This window comes from Clinocottus analis, unplaced genomic scaffold, assembly GCF_023055335.1.
Source record: "Clinocottus analis isolate CAN_PGR_092001 unplaced genomic scaffold, fCliAna1.0.p SCAF_51, whole genome shotgun sequence".
NCBI lineage: Eukaryota > Metazoa > Chordata > Actinopteri > Perciformes > Cottidae > Clinocottus > Clinocottus analis.
The window spans coordinates 618,234-634,185 of record NW_027176209.1 but is presented as its reverse complement, the minus strand read 5'-3'; the positions used below and the strand labels follow the sequence as shown (position 1 = coordinate 634,185).

The 15,952-nt window shown below is 46.3% G+C and overlaps 2 protein-coding genes and 1 long non-coding RNA gene across 3 annotated transcripts; 2 read left to right on the top strand and 1 right to left on the bottom strand.

Moving 5' to 3' along the window:
• Positions 1-5,611: 5,611 nt before the first annotated feature.
• On the bottom strand, positions 5,612-9,092 carry mesd (mesoderm development LRP chaperone). Its single transcript, XM_068601562.1, has 3 exons — positions 8,926-9,092; positions 7,258-7,490; positions 5,612-6,335 (listed from the first exon to the last, which is right to left on the bottom strand). Exons 1-3 carry the CDS (start codon positions 9,085-9,087, stop codon positions 6,068-6,070), a joined length of 663 nt encoding a protein of 220 aa, XP_068457663.1. The 5' UTR covers positions 9,088-9,092; the 3' UTR covers positions 5,612-6,067.
• Positions 9,093-11,029: 1,937 nt separating this feature from the next.
• Positions 11,030-13,891, top strand: LOC137803246 (uncharacterized). The gene is made up of 2 exons (XR_011080040.1): positions 11,030-11,937; positions 13,476-13,891. It is a non-coding gene; the product is annotated as an uncharacterized lncRNA (long non-coding RNA).
• Positions 11,934-13,891, top strand: tlnrd1 (talin rod domain containing 1). The gene has a single exon (XM_068601533.1). The coding sequence runs from the start codon at positions 12,341-12,343 to the stop codon at positions 13,403-13,405; it is 1,065 nt and encodes a 354-aa protein (XP_068457634.1). The 5' UTR covers positions 11,934-12,340; the 3' UTR covers positions 13,406-13,891.
• Positions 13,892-15,952: the final 2,061 nt, after the last annotated feature.

Sequence of the window (15,952 nt, the reverse complement as noted above, 5' to 3'; positions counted from 1 at the left end):
GTCAACTACTGCTTCATGAGCAAAAACTCACTTTAAACATATCTATTGTATAATACATGCTTAAGTTCAGGAGAGCCATTTGGCACAAAACGTGACAATATAATGATAAAGCAGCAAGCAATAATCAAAAGGCTACAATCAACCAACAGTGCTGTCCACACTGACAAATGCTTTCTCATAAAGGCATAGAAAGACTATACTCACTACTTTTTCTTTATTTCTCATGTGCCTAGTAGCTAAGAAAACATATTGTCTGTGCAAAACAATGAAATAAGGGTTAGGCTACATGTCTGCTTCAACAAACTCACTTAGTCAAGTGTTTACCACACATGCCAGGTACACAGCCTAAGGGTTCAGGTAAATTGCTTGGAGGTTGCCACGGGCCACTCTGGGCCCGCGGAGTCATGAGGGGTTAGGTGCCTTGCTCAAGGACACTTCGACTTGTGAAGTGCAGGTGGACCGGGGATCGAACCGGGTACCTTGTGGTATCCAGACAACCGCTCATCCTCCTGCGCCACAGCCGCCCCTTCAAAGAATCACAGCTAGTGACCCGACTATAAATTACATGCAGTCTCATTCAGGGGATCTCTACTGTGTATGGGTTTGGCGTTGAGATATCACTGTGCACATTTGGAGAAAATCTAATTCAAAGCCGGATTTTCACCTTTAACGATCTTCTTTTATAGCTCTTTGAATATTGGACCAGAAAAAATAACAAATACATTGTCTTTTGAGACGACTTTGCCTTCAATTTGCTTCAAACCTGTACAGTACTACATCAAGGCCATGAGCATAGCAGGCAGCGCCCAGAACTAGAAGCCATTGTGATGTTAATTTACAGTTTTAAGGATCTGTATTTAGAGCTAGTTGAATATTGGAAGATTGTGAAATTAGGAATATCATTATTTCATTTCAGCTGACTTTAAATTCAATTATTTATCCATCCATCCATCCATCCATCCATCCATCCATCCATCCATCCATCCATCTATCCATCTATCTATCTATCTATCCATCCATCCATCCATCCATCCATCCATCCATCCATCTATCCATCCATCTATCTATCTATCCATCTATCTATCTACACCAGGGGGGTCAAGTGAAGGGGCCACATGCTGCACATTTTCATCTCAAGTGGGCCAGACCAGTAAAATCACAGCATAACACATAAATAATGACAATGTTTAAATCTTTGGTGAAGGTTTTTGGATGATAAACTCTATTTTAAGGTCTTTGAACAATTAAATAAAAACATAAAGACCAAACATTCAGACATCAGTACACTCTTTATCTGCCCAGCTCTCCTCTGCAGATTCCCTCGCTTTGTGATGCTGCTTTCATGACATCATCCATTTTTAACAATTTCCAACTCAATAATATCAACATCCACATTAATTGTACCTGTGGACCAGTGGTTTAAATATTTGTCTTATAAGCAGAAGATCAGAGGTTCAAATCCCACCTCTGCTGATTTAGATCTAAGAAAACAAAGAAATATTTTTCTTCTGTTGGACTGGACATCCTGCCGGATCCGGCCCGCAGGCCAGATGTTTGACACCGCTGATCTACTGTAACAACATTACTGTAGAATTTACAGTAACCTGCTGGCAGCAATTAGCAAGTAAGTAGCTGCTGTATATTTCACAGTATGCTTACTGTGAAATGAATCACAGTACCTCTGGAACGCTGTAGTCATTTTTACAGTAACAATCAGTCAGTACCATAATTGTAAAATTCATCACTGTATTCATTTTAACACTGTAAATGAAGAACATTCAAATAATTATACAGTAAAATAAAAACTGATTTATTTCAACTAAAGCCATTTATTGAAATACTTTCAAAATGACACACATGCACACACACGCAAGCATGCATGCACACACACACACACACACACACAAAGTGATTTAGCCTGGGAGCAGAAAAACTACAGATATCCATCACTTGAATTCAGCAGTTCCTCCTGAACTCAGTGTCGCCCTCCTGAGGGCGGTTGGGCCCATCGCTTCTCTTTGGTGAAATGCAATGTGGCAGCACAGCTGTAATCAGAACCATCTCTACAACCAAGCTAAAGCTTTTCTCCTTGGCTGAGGTAATGCATGATGTCTTCTTGGATTTATAGACTTTTTGTGGATAAATCTAGAAGAGAGCAAGTGCGCTGCCCAGGTGCATGTCAGCAGGAGGACTGGCAGACTGGTCCAAAGGAAGAACGCGTCCCTTGACTACTCTATGTGGAGACGTCCGGGTATTATTGAGTTAAAGTTTATTTAGCTCCTATTCAGTTACCCAGAACACAGGCCGTGGGAGCTTTTGCCCTTTTATAGTCTCGTCAGTAGTATAAACATGTCGTGGTATTTCTACTGGGAACCCTAACCCATGAAAACTAAAAAGCGACCTGTGTGCCCGTGCGTGCTCTCCCTTCACCCCTATGGTGGGAGGGAGTTTCATTTATCCCTCACCTAACTCTAAGGCCCCAAAGGTTCCACCCGATCCGAGAGTGGGGCCCGTGGCCGTCAGCGAGAGCCTGAGTCCCAAACCCCCTCACAGGAAGTCGACCCTCCCTTCCTTCTTCCAGTTAGACTCCAGACACCACGTTGTTCGAGCGACTCCACACCAGGTCTGATGAAGGTTTCAATGAATTTATGTTTAATGAAAACAACTCGGGGAAGTAAAACAAAGTTAAAAAAGACAGAAGTTTCCTCTTTTTCTTGCCCCCGACACATTTAACACGGAGAACATGAGCAGGCCTAGACTCAACCCGAACCTACAGGACCAAGAACGGCCTCCACTGGACAGTGAGAGAGACCGGCAAACACGACAGCACAGCCCAGACCACCGGGACCAAATCACGTCCACCTGGACAGGTAGGACCAGATCCAGAAACTATAAGCGCAATGACTACACCGAAAGTCACAGCACCGGGTACTCGCGGAACCAAAATGGCGGCCATTATGCTAATTCTAATGGAGACACGTCCCACAACAGATGGCACTGTGGTCCTGTTTTACATGCAAAGTACTGAGTGGAAAGAGCCATTTGTGAAAGCCGCAAAATGGGAAAAAAATGCTCTGGGCTCAAGATTGCAGCAGGGGACTCTGGATAAAGCGGGGAAACAATCACTAGGGAGCTGGCTGACCTGGAGATGGAGGATAAAACCCAGGAAACCGGCCCCATCAACAGAGCAACAGCAGCAGCAACGACGACACCGTACCTGTCTCTCCCACGGTCACAGTGACAAAACCTCCCCCCTCTCCTGTTATAGACAATTAGGGGAGACTAAATATTATACTAAACTTCAAGAGCCTATCTTTAAAGACACAATACCCATGGTACAAACATTTTTACAAACATTGAGAGACAAGAAAAATTATTAACGGGAAACAATTAGAAGATTTAAAAGGGAATCCGGAGCAGAGAGCCAGAATCTTTTACATGCTGCCTAAAATTCACAGAGACCCCACTTGATGGAGCAATCCTCATGAAATCCCTCCGGGCGACCCATCGTGTCTGATTGCAGCAGTGAGACCTATGAAACAGCTGAATATTTAGACCATTTTTTGAATCCCCTTTTGACCCTCCACCCCAGTTACATTAAAGGTACATACCATTTTGTGGAAATTATCAGAATCAAAACAAAAAAAAACAACTTACCCTCCCACAGGACGCCATGTTATTTACTCTAGATGTGCATAGCCTGTATACCAACATAGTAACTACAGAAGGTTTACAGGGCGTCAAAGAAAGCTTTCAACAACACCCAAATAAACACAGACCAGATAAAGAATCATTACAAGTATTAGAAAGACATTTAGTGCGCAATGATTTTACATTTAATTCGGATCATTATCTACAAATAAAAAGGAACAGCGATGGGCAAAAATATTTGCTCCATCATATGCAAATATATTTATGGCCAAGTGGGAAAAGTCAGCTCTTAAAGCTTGTACACGCAAACCCTTGAATTACTTTAGATATTTAGATGACATCAGGGGGTCTGGACCCACTCTAGGGAAGAATTTGATCATTTTCTCAAAATACTCAATGCACACAGAGTCCATCACCCTCAAATCCACGTGCAGCATGTCCTCAGTGACGTTTTTAGATACCACAGTATTTTAAAAAGGAGAATCCTTCGCAGTGACGGGTAAACTGGACATCAAAGTGTTTTTTAAAGAAACAGATACACATGCATTACTACACCGGAGTAGCTCTCATCCCAAACACACATTTGCCGGATTACTAAAGGCCCAGTTGTGAGATTTCATAGAATATGTACACGAGAAGAAGATTTTGTTACAGCATTCCAAATATTATTTAAAGCACTGTTAGAGAGGGGATATACTAGAAGCATGCGTAGGAAGGCACTTAAAACATATTTACAAGAAAAAACAGTTCTAGTAACATCCTACTTACCTTTTATTACTACTTACTCCCGCTCCACACAGAAAGTTACGCACAATTGCAAAATTAGATTCCAAAAAATGAGCGACAAAGATAAAATAATTACACAATCATGCCTGCATATCCAAAAAAAAAAAAAATCTACGAGGATATCTAGTAAGAGCAAAAATTACCCCCAAAGACAAAAAAAACAGCAAAACGTCAACCAATAGAGGCAAATATTTAGAATATAAAAGATGGTTCCAGAATATTTATACAGGCCAAGTATTTAAAAACAACTTCAGGGGCAAAACATCAACCACGAATTGTGTTTATCTGATGACCTGTCAAAAAAGTGATCTGCAGTACGTGTGTGAAACGGGAAACGCACTCGCCACGAGACTTGCGCAACACAAGTATTACTGCACTAAATTAAAAATACACGTCTTCCTGTAATAAGTCATTTAATACTCCATGGCTGGGAGTCCATGAGGGTCAATATTATTGACCACAACCCGAGCTGGAGCTGCTGTGAGAGGAGGAGGGTCGAGAGACATTGGATCACTATGCTGGGCACCAGGCGAGCGAGCGGCCTGAACGAACGCTGAGGGGATGGAGGGAGACCACAGGAAGGAGAAAGCACTGAATCTGATTATCGCTCTTTAGCGTTAACACTTCACCCTAAATTTATTGTACATGCAAAGTGCAGTATCTGGGGGAGACAAGAAATTCGGTGAAAGATGAATGAATTTAGAGACACACTGCGACGTTCACAGTGAAACAGAGTTAATGGGCCGTGTGGTCACACAGGGAACTTTACTGGACTCAGACATGAGCTGTGTCACGGAGCCACCAGGGGGCAGCAGAGCGTCACTTCTGACCCTTTAACAGCTTGATGGGTGAAATGGTTTCACTTCAACTGCTATGACTGGGCCTCAGTGCCTACCCAATGGGCTTTGAGCATTACAACTCCTGATGATGTCAGCAGGCTGAAGAAATAATAATGATGATGATGATGATGATGATGATGATGATGATGATGATGATGATGATTTGTCCAAGTTAAACAGAAATCATTCAGGGTTTCATCAGGTGACATTTTGCTTCCTGTTGGTCACACCTGAAGCTACAAAGCTGTGTGTTTAACATTCTCTGAACAATTGCTTCTGTCTGTTTGGTCATCACACACACATTATTAATACAAATATATCTTCTGAAGAAATCATTTGATTGTATAAAAGTGTTTTATTTTCATATTCAGTGAACCATCAAACAGAAAATGTGGGTGCTACTTCTGAATGTAATTTGAAATGCTGCTGGATGTGAACAAAGACTACATAACACTTTCAAACTATATGTGAATCTATTGGTTTTCATTTGGTGATCATCAAACAACAAATATGTAAAGAAAGCAGACGGCATTCATTTACAACAGATTTGAAAGAAATCGGTAAATTATGATTTTGAAAATGTGGCGTCCCTGCAATGCGTGTCCATGGGTTCAGGTTACTGTGCTCACAGGAGGTTTCAGGTGAGTCAGACCACTGAGCCTGAACCTCCAGGTGGTCCTGCAGCCCCTCGAGAGCCTTTTGCTGACAGACTGGCCGTCATAAGATGCTCAGGCCCAAGTTATGTTTCATGCCAGAGGCAAGAGAACCTGAGCCTCTCCCGCTGTGCTGTGTCACAGCTCCTGCTTCAGATGTCCGGCCCTGTTCCCCTCCAAGTCGGGCTTCTTGGTCTCAGTCTTCTTCTTGCTCTTCTTCTTGCTGTCGACTTCATTCTGCTGCTTGTGTTTGCCATCGTGCTTCTTAGCAGCCTTTCCGGGGAACACCTGTCCCTCCACGGTGACGTCCGAGCAGCGCTCCTGGGTCACCAGGAAGTCCTTGACCTCCCAGGCCACGCTGCCGTCCCGCAGCATGAAGATCGCCCTGTTGGAGCCCACCACGAACCTGCAGGAGGACAGGTGGACCACAGCAGGTACGGGTCAGAACTGCACGGGTCAGAACCGCATGGGTCAGAGCTGCGGGAGTCAGAACTACAGGGGTCAGAACTACAGGGGTCAGAACTACAGGGGTCAGAGCTGCGGGAGTCAGAACTACAGGGGTCAGAGCTACAGGGGTCAGAGCTACAGGGGTCAGAACTACAAGGGTCAGAACTACAAGGGTCAGAACTACAGGGGTCAGAGCTACAGGGGTCAGAGCTACAGGGGTCAGAGCTACAGGGGTCAGAGCTGCGGGAGTCAGAACTACAGGGGTCAGAGCTACAGGGGTCAGAACTACAGGGGTCAGAGCTGCGGGAGTCAGAACTACAGGGGTCAGAGCTACAGGGGTCAGAGCTATAGCAATCCTTCATTGTGGAGCTTTACATCTTCTCCTTTTGCCCCCCAGAGGGTCGAGCCCGTCAAGTTCGTTCAAGTAGTCGTATGAACCCCAAATGTGAAAACCCTAACACTATCTAAAGAAAATAAAATGTAGAACATATTTTAATCATAACTATAAACATCCAGCAGGATTTGAGCAACACTTCCCAAAAATGTCTTTGAGCCACTGCCCAGTTTTTCCAACTTCATGGTTCAAGACCTGAACAACAACGACAGAGCTGCAGGACTCTTTGTAAAGATAAAGACCTGAACAACAACTACAGAGCAACACATGTGACTGTATTTTAGACGCCAACAATACGTCCAGAGTTTTTGCTTTGTTTACGGTGCTGTGATACACTGACTGTGGAGAAGAACCTTGTACAACCACACAACTAAACATGTGAACTATCTCTTGAATCGGCTCGTCCACCTGACAGACCCTTTAGTACAACCATTCATTGATAGTAGGTCAATTCTTGTAGATGCTAAAAGGTTCAGAGAGTTCCTACCTCTGAATGTCAAAGTTGGCGTTGAAGAGGCTGCCCTGCCACAGGCCGGTGATCTCCTCCGTCTCCTTCTCAGTGGGATCTCCTGACACCGTCGCAAACACCATCAGAGTCTTGCCCTTCTTGGACATCTTCAGCAGCTCTTCTGGCTTGGAAGGGTCCACCTTGGCAAAATCAATAGGGGGAGAAGCTCTCTTGTGTTCTGGGAGGTCGCCTTCCTCAATGTCATCATCCTCCTGTGGGTCAAAGAGCAGAACATTATTGAACAGCAAGGAATCATGTAAGATGGTTACAAACAAAAAGTGTAAAAAACTATTAAATGATATTCATATGATTATTATAGAATACACCTAATACAACATTTTCAGCTTAAAGCTATTGTTCCTCTTCTGATGTGAAGGTCAAAGGTCAGAGGAGGTTGTATGTGTACAGATCTCAAAGGCCTGTGAGGCACGTTTGTGGTCAGGACCCAGACTTCACGCCACCGTTTCTTCACAGCAGCAGTCGGGTCCATCAACAAAGACCCACTGACATCCCCAGGACTATTCCCGTCAAAAAACTACCTTTTTTTTCCTTTTTTTCTCAACTTTGACCCATTCGGCTTAAATATCGGTGCAGCTGATTTATTAGAAAAAAATTCACCCACTGACGATGCCACCACGCTAACCCGTGGAGGCGCGATAGAAAACGGGTCTGAGCTACATGTCAGTGCTAAATGTTAGTGCTAGTTCTCGAACTAGCAACGTGAGCTAGCAACTCCCACCGCCTCCACAGCGCAGCACAAGCTAGCTAGCTAGCTCGCTAGCTAGCTAGTAATGTAGCAGCAGAAAGGACAACAGAAACTACAGTGTCCATAACATTCTCGTGGATTAGCTTGCACCACCTCCACCACAGCACGGGAGCTAGCGCAGACATGTAGCGCAGACATGTAGCGCAGACATGTAGCACAGACATGTAGCGCAGACATGTAGCGCAGACCTGTTTTCCATCGCGCCTCCTCGGGTGAGCGTGGTGGCATCGTCAGTGGGAGCCGGAAGAGAACCAACGGGGTGGCGGGGAGTTTTATATAACACAGACCTCACTACAGACTAGCCAACACAGACCTCACTACAGACTAGCCAACACAGACCTCACTACAGACTAGCCAACACAGACCTCACTACAGACTAGACAACCGACCTCACTACCGACTAGACAACACAGACATCACTAAAGACTAGATAACAGACCTCACTACCGACTAGACAACACAGACCTCACTACCGACTATATAACACAGACCTCACGACAGACTAGACAACACAGACCTCACGACAGACTAGACAACACAGACCTCACTACAGACTAGACAACCGACCTCACTACCGACTAGACAACACAGACATCACTAAAGACTAGATAACAGACCTCACTACCGACTAGACAACACAGACCTCACTACCGACTATATAACACAGACCTCACGACAGACTAGACAACACAGACCTCACGACAGACTAGACAACACAGACCTCACTACAGACTTCATAACACAGACCTCACTAAAGGTGAGAGAGCTAGGAGAACTGACGGTTTGCTGGGACAGGTAGCTTTATGTTCCTGGCGACGTTCATTCACGTTACACTAGCTAGCTACAGACCTAGCCTAGCGGACTGAATGAAAGCACGTTACCTCCCATTGTTCCAGGAGCCGGGCCATATCTGCATCATTGTAGTCTCGGATGTCCTTCTTTTTCTTGGTCTTTTCTTTGTTGTCAGTCGCTGATATACTGAGTATATATGTGCACAGAAGGAGCGCTACCGCTACACATCTCCACCTGAAGTCAGACGCCATGTTTACAGATGGTCTATTCTCATTGGTTCTGGAGTCTGCCGGTCACGAGACAAGAGGGGCGGGTCAAGCAGCAAAAAGCCGAGTGGCATGATGATGGAATTTCAAAATAAAGCGAGAACTATTTAGGTGGTTATATTTATATTGCAATCCTTAAAATATCTTCATATCTTTTTTATTTATGTTTGATTTTCCATCCTTGAAATATTTAGGCAAATGGTAAAGTTTTGTTATTTCTTGGGACTCCAATTTGTTTAGATAAAAAGTAACAAAGAGAATCATTCTCCGATAAATATTTAAGTTAATTATTTTAGTGCAAGGCCGTCCGGAGCTTTGTCCCACAGACATTTGGGCCTAATCCCAGTAACACTCTGAAGCAGTGTGTTCTCACAGTGTAGTCCTTCAGAAGCAGTGTGTTCACAGTGTGTTCTCAGTGTAGTCCTTCATAAGCAGTGTGTTCTCACAGTGTAGTCCTTCAGAAGCAGTGTGTTCACAGTGTGTTCTCAGTGTAGTCCTTCAGAAGCAGTGTGTTCACAGTGTGTTCTCAGTGTAGTCCTTTAAAAGCAGTGTGTTCTCACAGTGTGTTCTCAGTGTAGTCCTTCATAAGCAGTGTGTTCTCACAGTGTGTTCTCAGTGTAGTCCTTCATAAGCAGTGTGTTCTCACAGTGTGTTCTCAGTGTAGTCCTTCATAAGCAGTGTGTTCTCACAGTGTGTTCTCAGTGTAGTCCTTTAAAAGCAGTGTGTTCACAGTGTGTTCTCAGTGTAGTCCTTCATAAGCAGTGTGTTCTCACAGTGTGTTCTCAGTGTAGTCCTTCATAAGCAGTGTGTTCTCACAGTGTGTTCTCAGTGTAGTCCTTCATAAGCAGTGTGTTCTCACAGTGTGTTCTCAGTGTAGTCCTTCATAAGCAGTGTGTTCTCACAGTGTGTTCTCAGTGTAGTCCTTCATAAGCAGTGTGTTCTCACAGTGTGTTCTCAGTGTAGTCCTTCATAAGCAGTGTGTTCTCACAGTGTGTTCTCAGTGTAGTCCTTCATAAGCAGTGTGTTCTCACAGTGTGTTCTCAGTGTAGTCCTTCATAAGCAGTGTGTTCTCACAGTGTGTTCTCAGTGTAGTCCTGTAGAAGCAGTGTGTTCTCGGGCTGTGGAGCCCAGAGATCAGCGACAGGAACTGGAGAGGTTTCCTCTCTGCCGACTCCACCCGATGGCTCTGTGCCCTGCAGCTGCAGCACGACAGTGTTCATCACCACCTCCCACCAAGAAGACACACGCAGCATGTGAGCTTCATCATATTTGATGGAATGTATTCTTAGTCTGAAAAAGAAATTTGTTCTTTGAGAAACAATTTCAATATTTTCTTTATCATTTATATTTAGATGAAAGACAAGATTGTCAGTGAATTACACACATGAAGCTTTCTGCTTTAGTCGTACTTTTACTTATTGCTGATAATACTTCTGTCTACTTTTGGATGCTTAATCTTTAATTGCAACAGAGTATGTTTATTTGGCGATATTGCTTATTTTAGCCTACTTTAAATCTAAATATGTATTTCTCCCCTCGAAACAGCACAAACAACTCTTGTAAAATAAACTATATATATATATATGTGTGTGTGTGTGTGTGTGTGTGTGTGTGTGTGTGTGTGTGTGTGTGTGTGTTTGTGTGTGTGTGTGTGTATTTAATGACCCCACTTGCTGGTTTAGAACATTCTCTCACTGCCATGAATACAATTCTAGTGTAATTAATTCTAATTACAAAACCATTTATTCATGACATAATTAAACCTATTGGTTACTAGTTACTGCCATATTGGCATACATACTCTAATGAGTTATTATTGAATGATTTACACTGTGTCACTGAGCGCGCCTCAGTGGTAGCGAACTGGGCTTTTATTCTGAAAAGACACGCTTCCGGTGTCATTTCAGCTCGCTCGGCCTGACGTCACAGGGACGACTCATGGCAGATTAACAGCCAGTCCTGAAAGTAAAAGCAGTCCAGGACTCCTCGGTGTGACTCGGTTCTTCCTTCGAGCCTCCGTCAGCGTGACCACCGGGACTTGACGCTCTCCGGCCGGGTGGGACCGGGACTTGACGCTCTCCGGCCGGGTGGGACCGGGACTTGACGCGGGAGCGACTCGTTCTTTCGCTTCAACGTCACTGCGTGCAGCAGCCGCTGCGCGCGGCCACACCCTCCTGCTTCCTCATAGTGCGGCAGCGGGAGCGCGCAGCGCCGCTTTGAATCTCTGGGAATAACGGCCCTTCTTCGCTCTCTGCGGGTTCGTGACAGCGGAGCTCCCAGTACAGCCTCCCAGTACAAGTGAGTGGACTGTTCGAAGACCAGGGGCTGGTGCGGACATGAGAAGCGAGTCTCCCAGGAAGACATGCGGGGCTTTTCCATATCTGGTCCCGGCTTGAGACGCGAGGAGGGCGGACACACGGACGATGCATATGGAGTCGACGCGAGCGGCGCCACAGCTAGCTTGTAACCCTGGGCTGTGTCTGAAGAAGAAGCGGTTAAAAGCGGACTGACGGGTTCGTGCTGTTGGAAGTTCGTCCTTTCGGTGCATTTGATTTGGGAGCACTCATGGAAAGATGGTGCTGGAGGGGAACACACCCGCTCCCGCTGGCGCCCTGTTGGGAAGCATGAGTCCGCCAGGCCGGTCCAGCTCAGCGGGAACCAGTCGGTCCAGACCTCGGTGCTGCTTCCTGGCTCTGCGGAGGACACACGAGATGATCTCCGGTCTGCTGCAGGGAACAGACTTCCTCCATGTCGAGCTGACGGTTTCTCTCTAAAGCAGACTAATAGCTCTTCATATTCTCAGTCTGCACTTTGCCTGGAAGAAGGCGACAACCTGTGAGTTCCTATGTTCCATGAACACAACGAGAATATTGACTTTGTGATTATGTTTGAGGCATTTCAATCAGTTAAATGAGAGCTGGTTCCACTGATACTCTGTGTTAGTACATAGCTCATAACACAGCAGATACTATTCCTACTGGGGAAATGTTGTTCAGACAGAAGTAAAAGCAGTTATTGAGTTCAGCTCTTTCTTCATGTTTACATTGAGAATACAGTTTGTGACCTTTACTCTGAAGGAATTGAAGGAAGACTGTTTGGCCAGTTATTTAAACGAGTTTGTAAAAAGCAGGGAGGTGAGGCTTATCTTGGAAATGTCTCAAACGCTAAGATGCCGTGTGCAGCAGCTCTTAAACTATAAATAAGTGACCCCCTCCAGAAGAGCACCCCCCCCCCCACGATGGCGAGCGGCGGCTCTGGCAAGTCGGCCAGCGAGGGATCCCCCAGCACGCCCGGCGTCAGCCTGCAGCAGAGGAAGCGTCTCTCCTCCATCTGCGACACGTGTAAGGCCAAGATGCAGCTGGTGGCCGACCTGCTGCTGCTGTCCAGCGAGACGCGGCCCGTCATGACCTCTGAGGGCGTGGCGCTGGCAGACACCTTCGACCAGTGCCGCGACACGGTCATCGCCAGGACTAAAGAGCTCTCCATCCTCACCCACGACATCCAGAGCCAGCTCAACATGGGCCGCTTCACAGAGGTGGGCGACCGTCTCCTGGAGGTGGCCGACCTGGTGGTGTCTTTGACGGAGTGCTCGGCCCACGCCGCGTACCTGGCGGCCGTGGAGACGCCCGCCTCTCAGCCCTGCCTGCCGGGCCTGGTGGACCGCTACAAGGTGACCCGCTGCCGGCACGAAGTGGAGCAGAGCTGCGGCATCCTGCGGGTCACGCCGCTGCCGGACCTCACGCCCCAGCTGCTCCTCGAGCTCTCCCAGAACATCTCCACCAACCTCAAGAATCTGACGGATATCTCCTCGCTCGCAAGCGAGAGGTCCAGGGACCGCTTCGCGAAAGAGCAGTTCAAACTGAGCGTGAAGAGCATGAGCACCAGCGGCACGGCCTTCCTCGCGTGCGTCAAAGAGGTGAAGACGCAGCCCGGCGAGCTGACCCGGAGCCGCTGTGTCCTCTTCAGCGCGGCTCTGGTCCAGGCGGTCAGCGCCCTGGTCGGGTTCGCCTCAGAGCCTCAGTTCCTGGGCAGAGCTGCGAGTATCTCCGCGGAAGGGAAGGGCGTGCAGACTGCGGTGCTGGGCGGAGCCATGAGTGTGGTCTCGGCCTGCGTCCTCCTCACTCAGGGCCTCAGAGACGTTGCGCAGCACCCAGAGAGCAGCTCCAAGATGGCAGACTACCGCGAGCGTCTGCGTAACTCGGCGTGCGCCGTGTCCGACGGCTGCACTCTGCTCACTCAGGCGCTCAGAGAACGCTCCTCTCCGAGGACGCTGCCGCCCGTCAACTCTCATTCTGTGAATTAGTTAAGAGGCGACGTGATGTCCTTCTCTGACCTACCAAAGAGACTCACTCGGGTTATCCCTGTTCATTCAGGTTCACCATCAGAAGGCCGTCTGTGGGTCGGGCCGTGAGGCCGGAGGGGTCGGGTGCGGAGCTTCGGGGTTCTGAGTCGCGCTGGATGCGGCTCGGACCCGGCCGCCGACCCGCTCGCACCGACTGACGGCGTTCTTCAAACCTGAAAAGTTTACCTCAGTTTTCAGCTCCTTGAAGATGGATGTAGCCGCACTGTGTGAACCTATTGACCTACTCGAGGACTTTGCTTTGTGAGATTGGAAAGAGTGATCTGAGTGCCTCCATGCTTGTTTTAGTTTTTTTGTAATTGGTAAAAAGCTGCTGTGAGTGTGTGCCATAGGTTTTACACTATTTACCAGACTTCCATAGTATTTTAAAATGTTTGATCATGCATGTAATGGAGTATTTATTTCAACAATTAAAAATGTTGTTTCCGACATGCTGTTGTTGGGCTGATGCTATTGGTAAAGGCAGAAAGGATAAAGTCTCTTCACTCAATCAGCACTAGCGTGTCCAGAGTCCAACTCATCAGTCTCTAGCTTCAATGAACCACAAAAGGTTTTCATGAAGCTGAAGAAGACTTTTGTAATTCCAGTTTCTAGCACGACTCAGCGACTGAGCGTCTCTGTGTCGTAGAGGCGAGAGGAACGTGTTCCCTCAAAGTATGTTTTAAACTAAAACACTAATTATACTTCCTGTAAAGCAGGTTACAGTTATCACTGCATCGCTAACAACAGGAGAGAGATAGAGGCCACGATTAGTTTAGGATTTAAGATTGAAGGTGTTGTTCTGCTCGATCGGGTCCTGTACTTGGTAACGTGATGGAATGATAGTTACATCCTGCTGTGATATGAACTACTCTCTAAAAATACTCTAAAAAGAACATTGAAGTACTCAAATGCAACTACCTCAAAAATGACAAAAGACGTACAGTTCAGAGCAGAACTTCGTTACCGTCCGCTGCTTAACCCACTGCACTAGCTTCCTGCCATGCTAGGCTATGCTATGCTATGCTACGCTAGTGCTTGAAGTGTTTGATTCACAGATTAGTTGATCAACAGAACATGTTGATAGTTGATTAATCAGCCAATCAAGCAAACATGCGGAACGTTAGTTTCAGCTTCTCAATTGTGAACCGTTTCTTTTATTTCATATTGTTTTAGCTCGTTAGCTAGCATAGTGTCATAGCATTGTGTCTTACTACAGGTAAATAGTGTCATTTAGCCAACAAGGTGGATTAGCGTGATCTTGATATTGAACAATGATTGAGCAACTCCACTGAGTTGCTTGGTGACATGACCCCGCCCCATCCCAGTAAGTCCAGTCCCTGGTCTACTGGTCCACCTTTCTACTGGTCTACAGGTCTACTGGTCCACCTTTCTACTGGTCTACTGGTCTACAGGTCTACTGGTCCACCTTTCTACTGGTCTACTGGTCCACCTTTCTACTGGTCTACAGGTCTACTGGTCCACCTTTTTACTGGTCTACAGGTCTACTGGTCCACCTTTCTACTGGTCTACAAGACACTATAGGGAGGTTCTCCCAAGTTAAAAATACAAATAATTACGTAAAAAGTCAAGTTAAAGGAATAAAGTTCACAAAGTCAACAGTTCATAATCATATACCTAAAAATGGCCATAAAAATAAAGAAAGGAAGAAGTCTCTTTAGAGAACAAAGGATTAAACAACAGATATCCAGATTAACTTCAATGTCATGAATTTCTACTTTTCTTGTTTTTTAACGACTCATTTAAATAGAGACACATATAAATACATAAAAAATGGCATAAATACATTTGACAGAATGTGGATACTCATAACAGCAGTGCAGGTGAACAAGGAGGCTGTAAACACGCTGAGCGCTACAGTTGACCAGTACTCCTTCCTGCATGTACTTCTACTGCAGTGTTGAACGGTTCATGACTCATCAGATGATCGCTTGAGGCCGAGCCGGAGGGCTCTCGGCTCTTTACCCAGCATGCCCTGGTGAAGCCCAAGCTGTTGGCCCGCGACAGGAAACCTGTAGCCGGTGCTATCAGGAGCAGCTTCCTCCACACAACAAAATGCTGGAGTCATAATTTCGGGCAAGGTCTCGCCCATTTCCTGCTGCAGGAGGGAAGCACTTGTCCATCCTGCCCCCGGGGAGCTCCACCCGTGACGGCGGCGTCTGAGGAGGAGGAAGCAGCAGAGGATGAGAGGAGGCTGCAGCCGGTTTTCTGGCTGCTGGATCAGCTGCTGCTTTGTGACAGGAAAGAGCCGTCGATAGAGAAACTGTTGTGAGGTGTTCAGACCAGTTTGACTTGAGGTATTTTAATGTGCTACTCTTTTAAGTGTGGCCTGCACACAGCAGCATTCTCCCTGTTGGCTGGCAGGTACGGTTTCCAGGTGTGTTCAGGAACCTGAGAAGAGCAAAGTGATCCTGGATGAATCATTTATTTCTTTGGCAGATTAAATGACAGTGCTGTATTTCTTTGACACAGGGAACGTTACAAGAAGAG

Bases quoted from the DNA above. Each gene is read 5' to 3' on its own strand.
- mesd (XM_068601562.1), bottom strand. From the start codon at position 9,087: ATGGCGTCTGACTTCAGGTGGAGATGTGTAGCGGTAGCGCTCCTTCTG. The intron at 7,491-8,925 runs GTAACGTGCTTT...TTTGACCCACAG, and splicing joins GGCTCCTGGAACAATGGGAG to GAGGATGATGACATTGAGGA. The intron at 6,336-7,257 runs GTAGGAACTCTC...GTCCTCCTGCAG, and splicing joins GCCAACTTTGACATTCAGAG to GTTCGTGGTGGGCTCCAACA.
- tlnrd1 (XM_068601533.1), top strand. From the start codon at position 12,341: ATGGCGAGCGGCGGCTCTGGCAAGTCGGCCAGCGAGGGATCCCCCAGC.